General features: G+C 47.5%; 1 protein-coding gene across 1 annotated transcript in view; it reads right to left on the reverse strand.

The window, feature by feature from the left end:
• CLIC4 (chloride intracellular channel 4) overlaps nt 1-6,441 on the reverse strand; it is a 70,507-nt gene extending 64,066 nt beyond the window's left edge. The window contains exon 1 of the mRNA XM_072827764.1: nt 6,188-6,441. Coding sequence (XP_072683865.1) covers nt 6,188-6,259 — 72 coding nt within the window. The 5' untranslated portion in view covers nt 6,260-6,441. The remainder of the gene's footprint in view (nt 1-6,187) is intronic.
• Between the last annotated feature and the right edge of the window lie 2,684 nt (nt 6,442-9,125).

The following is a 9,125-nucleotide window of genomic DNA, read 5'->3' on the forward strand; positions in this document are numbered from 1 at the left end:
TAAGAACAAAGTCCTCAGCATCACTCCCTATTTGTGTTAAAAAAGGAGACTGAAGACTGCCCCTGATACAAAATATACAGAACTCACTTTATACTGGCAAGAGTTGAGGGTTTGCCCAGCTGTGTGGTACAACTGCACCCTCCCAAATGCCACTGAGAAACCGTTGAAGAGACAGCAATCCAAAAAAAATCATAGGGAGTGTCAACAGAACAAACGAGGCTGGGAAAATTTTAAGTATGAGCAAAAAGCTAAGTTAGGTTTTAGAAGTCTCATCTCCAACTTTTAAATAACTTGTCTCCTTGGCACTATAAATCTGAATCATTCCTGGCTCCTTTGCTCGCTCTTTCTCTCTTTTCTTTTCTTTTCTAAGATTTTATTTATTCATGAGAGACACAGAGCAAGGCAGAGACATAAACAGCTCCCTGCAGGGAGCCTGATGTGGGACTTGATCTCAGGACCTCAGGATCACAACCTGAGCCAAAGGCAGATGCTCAACCACTGAGCCACCCCGGTACTCCTCCTTCTTTCAAAAGTATCAATCTATCTATTATTTCTTGAATAATGAGTTTACAAATAATGTCAAAACTAACATTCTTGGCTATTTCCTGATCCACCTAGTCCACCCACTTTTTTAAGGTCAAGTCCAAATCTACTTCCATCTTTCCCCTATCTCTTAACTTAATATGAATTATACTTGATTCCTTAAGCATGCACCATTTTGTGCTGTTTTCTTTCCAATAAAATTTATAAAACTAAAGATGGGGAATGTTTAATAATTTCTTATATCTTCCATAGTACCTAATTCTGCATTAAAGCACTTAATTCATTCCAATAAATGCTATAAGTCACATATAATCAGATAGTGGTGATCTTAATGATGGTCTAGTCCAAATCCTTCTTTTACACACCTTGCTTTTATGAATTATGCCTGACAATCAGAACTCCACCATCTACTTTTTTAAAACAATGGTTCTTAAACCTTGTGTCAAGAATCCCCGGGGGGGGGGGGGGGGGGGGGCGGGGGGGGGGAGACTCACATAGAATTTTTCATGTAATTTCAAGGATTTACAGAATCCTTTGAATCCCATTAATGAAGCCCACATTTAAGCACACTTTCACTAAAAAAATAAATAAATAAATAAATCACAAAAAAAAAAAAGACTATTGTCATCAACAACAAAAATCAGTCTATTGCTAATGCTTTTCATAGTATGGTATGGCTAGATCACATTTCCCAGCATTCCTTGCACTTAGATGGAGGCACGTGATCAAGTTCTCCCCAGCAGAATAAGAAAGGAAACGACAAGCAGGACTTCTGGGCTAGGGCCCTTAAGAGACACGCGCCATCTACATATTCTCCACCTCCCACTGGCTATAACCAGGACTTCCCAGCCACCAGCTTTGACAGCTTCATGGAGTTCAATGCTCTGGGGGTTGATGGCAAAACAAGCTGTTAATAGCTTTGGTCCCTAAATGAGTCTAAGGAAGAACGCCACCCCACCATCTAAAACATTCTCCCTCGACTGCTAAGTAAGAAAGGAAATAAACTTCCATCTTGTTTGAATTATTGTTTGGGGTGAATTATTTATTAAAGCAGCTCAGACTACCCTAATTAATACATACAGATTAGCAGTTAATCCCTTCAGCAACCCTATAAAAGTGTTGTTATTATTATTATTATTATCCTGATATTAGAGGTCAGGAAATTGAGGCACTGAGAACTTAAGAAACTTGCCTGACACACTACCAGAAGTGAGATTCAAGACAAGCAGTCTGGCTCCAGGGTCTGTGCACCCTGGAAATCCTGCCAAATATCCCAAAAGAAATAGTTATTCTTGTGTGTTATGCCACCCTGCACCAGATTAATTTTTTACAACCACACCCCAATCCCAGCAGTTTAGTGACCACTGCCAAAATTGATTGTCCCAGTTCAAAATTGTGCACCAAGCACCAATAAATTTAAATTCCAGCCCATACGGGGCACCTTGGTGGCTCAGTCAGGTGAGCATCCCATCTCTTGGTTTTTGGCTGAGGTGGTGATCTCAGGGTCATGGGATTAAGCCCCATGTCTGAGCTCTGCACTCAGCAGGCAGCCTGTTTCTCTCTCCTTCTGCCCCTGCTTATGCAGGCATACATGCACACACGTGCTCTCTCTAATAAATCAATCTTTAAATAAATAAATTCCAGTCCATAAAACTAAACTCGACAAAGGGGCCCGTTCTATGTTGAGATCAGAAATACCATCATCACATCATACCAAAGCTCCTAGTGGGCCTGGGGAGGCAGCAGTGCCAACAAGAGTTGAGCTTATGCAAGCCAAAGAAGGAAACAAAAATCCAGTCTCTTTCTAATTTCTCTCATTATGTGGTACAATAATTAATATTTTTACTTAATACAGAAATCTTGGTTCCCAAATTCTGAACACGGCCAAGAAGAAATACTGGTGGAATATATGGCAGGTATATGAAAAGACTAGAAGTACTACAAACTGGAGGGAGGAAAAGTAGGTAGATAAAACCACATGAGGTTTTAGAAGCAAAGGATCAAGGTTTGAGACTCAGACTACAAGGATCTAAGTAAGTAGTTCCCAATTCCAAAGCATATCAGACACATATATAAACAGCAACATGCTAAGAAGAAAGGAAACAATCTCATTTCAAACATTGGGTATCCTCTTATTTTCCAGGCACTTAGAACAATATACAACTTTACCTTCAAGGAACTTACTGTTTATTTAGAAGGGAGGAAGTGCACATAATGTACATACAAAATGACAGACACTTAGCATCTATTTCCTGTGAATCAGAAACTGTTTTAAGCTTGTTACATGCTCCATACATCAACTAATTTATTCCTAGGAGCTTGGTCCATTAATATCCTAACTGTATGGATCCCTGGGTGGCGCAGCGGTTTGGCGCCTGCCTTTGGCCCAGGGCGCGGTCCTGGAGACCCGGGATCGAATCCCACGTCGGGCTCCCGGTGCATGGAGCCTGCTTCTCCCTCTGCCTATGTCTCTGCCTCTCTCTCTCTCTCTCTCTGTGGGACTATCATAAATAAAAATAAAAAAATTTAAAAAAAAAATCCTAACTGTACAGATGAGACACCAAAAGGTTTAAGTAGTGTGTCCTGGGACACACAACTAGTAAGTGGACAAACTAGACTAGAAATTTTAATTACATTTCATTTATAAGGGACCTTATACCCTTGCTAAAGGATCCGAACTTCACCCTATCAGTTAGTAGTTCCCAACTAGAGCTGGTATATCAAAATATATACACCTGCCAGGCCCCTCTTGGTGGGGGAAGAAGACATTCCCACTGTTGAAGATGACTGCCTTTTAAGTTTCTTTTATTACTGGGAGAATATCCTACCCTCTGGGTGTTGGGGTAAACCAGAAGCACAAATGGAGAACTGCTCTTATCCAGGTGATGGGGAACCACTGGCCTCAGGGGCAAAGAACTCCACAAACAACACTCATCAGGAAAGCAATGTAGCTGTGAGTCCAATCAGGAAGGTCCCATCCTATTTTTCTTAAATTTAAAGCTACCTAAACAGGGAAGCTCAACATCCTTTTCACTCATATGCTTTACGTGTAGATCATAGTTTTTGGCTACAAACTCGATACCTCTTGGCAGAATAATTAACAGTTAACATACCATGCTGGACAACCATAGCCTCTGCCCCCTTACTGCTTTCAAAATAACTATATTTACCAGGATGTCTTCCCCCATTTGCATTTCCCATATACAGGTTTCGAGAAGAAATCAAGAATACTCTTGAACAACAACAACAAAAAGAGTTTTTACCACAATTTACCTGGCCCTTTTATCCTTTGAAACAACTATCCTGGTTTATATCAGTAATCAATGTCTTACCCATGCAGAATCACAGGGCAGCCGTAAACATTTTGCCTCTTATTTCACAAATGAAGAAAATAAGTCTCAGAAAGGGAAAACAACTTGCCCAGTGAGTACAGAACTGTGACTTGAACCCTACGTCTCTGCCACCAAGCCCTGTTGAAAAAGGCTAACAATTAGTGGTAAGCAGAATACTTGTAGGTGGATCACAACGTTTCTTATTTTAATAGTTATAATATTTATATTTTATATATTTATAAATATTATAAAATATTTATAATATTTTAATAGTTATGCATAGAAGAAATTTAATCACTAATCAGTTTAAGATATCACTGCAAGATATATTTAGTAAATAATATATATCCAACACAAAATGGAAAACTGGGCAGCAGTATGAAATCACTCAAGTCTGAGAAACAATGCACCATGTCCCTCTCCTAATTGAAGGGTTAAATTAATAGAAAACAAAGCATTAAGCACTTGGTCTCTTCCCTTCTCATTCATACACTCATTTCTTTTTCTTATCTTGTTGTATTGGCTAGGACCTCCAGTACAAGGCTGAAAAGAAACGATTACTGATAGTATCCCTATCTGGTTCTAAATTTAATGCTACTTCTAAAGTTTCACCATTAGTATCATGGGGTGTTTTTTTAGAATTTAGTTGATACAGTGCTTTAGAGTTTATGGAAATCCCTTCTTGGGGCACCTAGGTGGCTCAGTGGTTGAGGGTCTGCCTTTGGCTTAAGTCATGATCCCATGGTCCTGGGATTGAGTCCCACACCAGGGTCCTCATAGGCAGCCTGCTTCTCTCTCTGCCTATCTGTCTCTGCCTCTCTGTGTTTCTCATGAATATAAAAAAATAAAATCTTTTTTTAAAAAAATTCCTTCCTATTCCTAGCTCAGTAAAATTCTTTGAACACTGACCTGTGACCCACCCCTTTGCCTTCCACCCGTCACACTTGCTCTCATTTCAGGTTCCTTCCTACATCCTCTGCACTTCACAGCACTGTATCTGCCAACCAAACAAACAGAATTTTCTAAGACATTCTGGGGGTTCAATACCTGTCTGCTTTTCCAGTTCCCCATACCAAAATGTTTCTAACACCTAAAAACGGAAGGAAAATCTTTTTTTTTTTTTTTTTTTTAAGAAAATCCAGAACACTGGTCTGATCAGGTCTCCTCTCCCATCTCTCAAAACACACCCTTCAGTATCTTCCCTTCTTTAAAATAAAAACTCGGGGCGAGCGGAGGGGGGGGCGGGGGGGAGAAAAACAAAAAAACTGCTCTTGATTCCTATTAACTTTCCAATTCGGAGCCCGGCTCTGAATAAGCCTGCGAAAGCGACTGTGATCTCAAGGATTTTGAAGTTTTGCGGGAGGCAGGAGCCAGATGTTCATAACTTCTCTCTCCTTTGCTAAAATGAAAAAAAATATATATATATATATGAAAGAAAACAGAAAACCGATAGGGGCAATATCTGCAAGCAAATAAGGTAGTTCCAGGATACAAAAACTGAAGGGACCAGAGGGGAAAATCAACATTTTAAAGCCCCAGCAAGTCATGAACTCTTTCCTTCATCAATTTTTCTTTCAAAACAAAAAAGGGCACACACACCATCTCTCCCCGAGGCAGCAACACCGAGGGGGAGCAGCCAAAAGGTTGCATCATACAATCCACTCTGAGTCTGAGCAACAAGAGACCCAGACGGTGGTAAAATACCTAAGACAGGAAAACCCAAGTTGGGAATCTCGGTCTTTTCCGGAAGCCCTGGAATGTCTGCTCTTTATTAAAAAAAAAAAAAAAAAAAAAAAAAGATTGCATCGAAAATTAAAGTTAGAGTTTCACGCCGGCGCGAAGGGAAATGCTCTTCCAGAAAGCGTTCCCAGAACTTGGGTTCGCCGTCTGGCGGCGGGAGCGGGGCGGGGCGGGGCGGGGCGGGGGTCGGGGTGACCGGCCACCCCCGCCCGGGCCCGGGGCAGCCGCGCGTCCCACCCAGGCGCGGGACGACGGTCGGGCGTGCGCCGGAGCCCGCGCGGCCGCAGACGGAGGCGGAGGCGGTGGCGGTGGCTCGGCGCGCGGGCTTCGCGGGGTCCCGGGGCGGCCCGGGCTCCTCGGAGCGGCCTGGGCGGCGGGAAGGCGCGGGTGGGCCGGAGACAATGGGCCGGGGGCGCGGGAGCAGCGTCCAGGGCCGGGCGGGCGCCGCGCGGGGGCGCAGCGGGGCGCGTCCGGGGAGCGTCCGGGGAGCGTCCGGGACGCCGCCCCCCACCCCCCGGCGGGCAGCGCGGACGGCGGGGGCTCGGCGCGGCGGGCCGGCGGGGAGCGCTCACCTTGACGAAGAGCTCGATGACGGGCTCTTTGTCCTCCTCCTTCAGTCCGTTCAGCGGCATCGACAGCGCCATGGCCGGCTCGGCGGCGCTCCCTGGACGGCGACGGCGGCGGCGGCGCTCCTGCTCCGGCTGCTCGGGCTGACGGCTCCCGCCGCGCTGCGCTGCGCTGCGCCTCCCTGGACAGTCCCGGCGTCGAGCTCGCCCCGGCTCCGCCGCCCAGCACCGCCCCACGCCCCGCGCGCGACTCCGAGGCCGCCCCAGCCCGAGCCGCTTCAAGCCGCGGGGCGGGGCCTCGGGGGCGGGGCCTCGGGGGCGGGGCCTCGTCCGGGGGCGGGGCCAAGGCCCGGCGTCTCGGGACCTCGGAGGAAACGCGGCGTCCGGAGCCCGGGGGCGTGGCCTCGGACGCGGGTGGGCGGGGCTCCGAGCCACGCCTCCCGAGGGGCGGGGGGGAATTCCCCCGGGGCCGGAGCCTGACACCGCCTCCCGCCGCGGCGCGGGCGCGTCCTTGCAGCTGCTGCTGCTGGCGCTCGGCCGGGTGACCTCATGCCTTGGGCTGGCCTGGGGAGGCGAGGAGGCGCCTCCCGCTCTGCCCCCCGCTGCCGTGCGCCGGGCTCAGCCTCTCCCGCAGCGGCCACCTCCCCAGCTCCTTCTGCTAGACGGAGCCGCCTTCTGGAGGGACAACTTTTCGGAAAGTTTTCATTCCCTTAGAAACACCTCTTTCTCCCCTCTTCTAACTTCTTCCTTTTTTCCTTTGCTCCATCATCTTGGAAGCCGGCATATCGACAAATATTTATGAAGCCCTCGTGCGTTCCAGGCCCTGCGCCGTAAACCATGGGGGCAGGATCCCTCTCCTCGAGCCTACAGTCTAGAACTGCAACCCCAGCGCCTAAAGGCTAGTAAGGATTCCCAAGCCATTGGCCACGCTGTCCCCCCTGCCTGGACCGATTTCTTACCCCTGCTCACCTGGCAAACTCGAGTGTGTATCAGGATCACCTAGCTGCTACGCCCAGACCTGCTTTAGCCGTCCAATTCTCCTCTGGAGAAGGAAGAAATTCACGTTTTAGCAAGCACCAGGACGAATCTGATATACGTGGTCCTGGAACCGGAGAAACTGTCCTGGGTTTTCAGCCCTGGAAGACGGGGACTATGATACTTAGAGCCAGGCGGGAGGTAGGCACCCAGTCCAGGTTTGCTGCTGCTGAATGCCTGGAGCACATGTCACCCTCTCTGGGAAGAGTTACTTGTTTCCTTTTCTGACTTTCGGCAATACCTGACTCACAACTCTTCCCCACTTCACAGGTTAAGTTGAATGATGAAGACCAGTCGTAGGAGGTTTGTCTCTCTACGCCTTGAGTGTACTAAGACATATCAGTGAACAAATTGAATGTATACATGAAAGTACAGTGAAACCTGCAGCTTCTTCCCCTCCTGGACCATTGCAGGTTGCTCAAATATTCTTGTAGGGACTCTGACAGTGTCCCCAGAGTCCAGCACCTTTCTAGAGTCAGATGAAGTCCTAAAACCCGTAAGCCTCAGTTTCATTATGGCAGGGTGGGGCGCTATCACCAATCTGCGCCTAACCTCATCTGTTGCTCAGTCGGTGATGACTGTTATCTCCACTTTGGGCCCTGGGACTGTCCCTGCTCATCCCTGCAGGCTAAGATGACATCGTGGTATTCAACTCCCTCCCCCACCAGCTTCTTTTGTTGAAAAGAAATAAACACCAAGGGGCTGTCCCCCAGATGGGGACTTGAACCTAAAACAAACTGAAGCACCTGTCTGGACTCTGAACTGAACTAAGTGTTAGTTTTTCATGAAATTATGAACTGAAACAAAGTTCCCTTCCAGCCACACCCCCTCCACCCTGCCTGAAAAGCAACCATAATGGTCAACCAGTTCAAAGCAAATCCAAATCTAAAACGGTCGAGTGAAACCTCAGAGAAGGCCCCAAACTGGCCCTGGAGCCAAGGAATATTTCAAGGCATCATCATCTTCTCCCAGGTGTGCCTGAGGGTTTATCAAATTCAGTCTGAATCAGTGAGCATTCCCTGGGTGTCTGTTGCCGGTCGAACTGGCCTCCCCGCACTAGGATAAGGAGATGGAGAAGGGCTGGAAGCCGAGCAGACCAGGGCTCTTTAGACCTCCTTGACTACACTCAGATCTTAGCTGAAAGGAAACCAGACATTCTGCTCCTCAGAATGTTGAGGCAGTGATGGTCTCCCAGGCTCAGACCCCAAGCCTGTTCTTAGAAACCAGGCGGCAGGGGCACCTGGATGGCTCATTGGTTAAGCATCTGCCTTCAGCTCAGGTCATGATCCCAGAGTCCTGGGATCGAACCCCACATCAGGCTCCCTGCTCAGTGGGGAACCTGCTTCTCCCTATCCCTCTGCCTGCTATCTCTACCTGCTTGTTCTCTCGCTCTCTCTCTTTCTCTCGCTCTCTTTCTCTCTCTCATTCTCTGTCAAATAAATAAAATCTTAAGAAAGAAAGAAACAAACAAACAAACAAACAAACAAACCAGGTCACAGTCACTCATACCTGGTTTTCCCAGTTTCGACCCCATGGGCTCACAGGGATGGGCCAAGAGGGGGTGAGTAGGGATGTTTATGCAGGGAGGCTCCATGAGTACCATGTGTTCAAGTCTCATTTTCCAACTGTGAAATGTATGCATAGTTTGCATTCTGCACTCATGTTTGCTGTTACAGCACACACACCAACTTTAAAGATGGGTGGAGAAGCGTTCTTCTTCCCACCTGCCCCCACACCCTCTGACCTCATCTTAACTGCTCTTCGCTTTACTCTCTACCCCAAACACACCCATCTCCTTACTACTCCTTGAACAGACCAAACACACTCTTGCCTCAGGGCCTTTGCACTTGTTCTTCTACCTCCCCCAGAATTCCAGCAACTCCCATTCCCTTGCCTCCTTCAGGTCTTT

The sequence above is a fragment of the Canis lupus genome, chromosome 5 (genome assembly GCF_048164855.1).
Source record: "Canis lupus baileyi chromosome 5, mCanLup2.hap1, whole genome shotgun sequence".
Taxonomy (NCBI): Eukaryota; Metazoa; Chordata; class Mammalia; order Carnivora; family Canidae; genus Canis; species Canis lupus.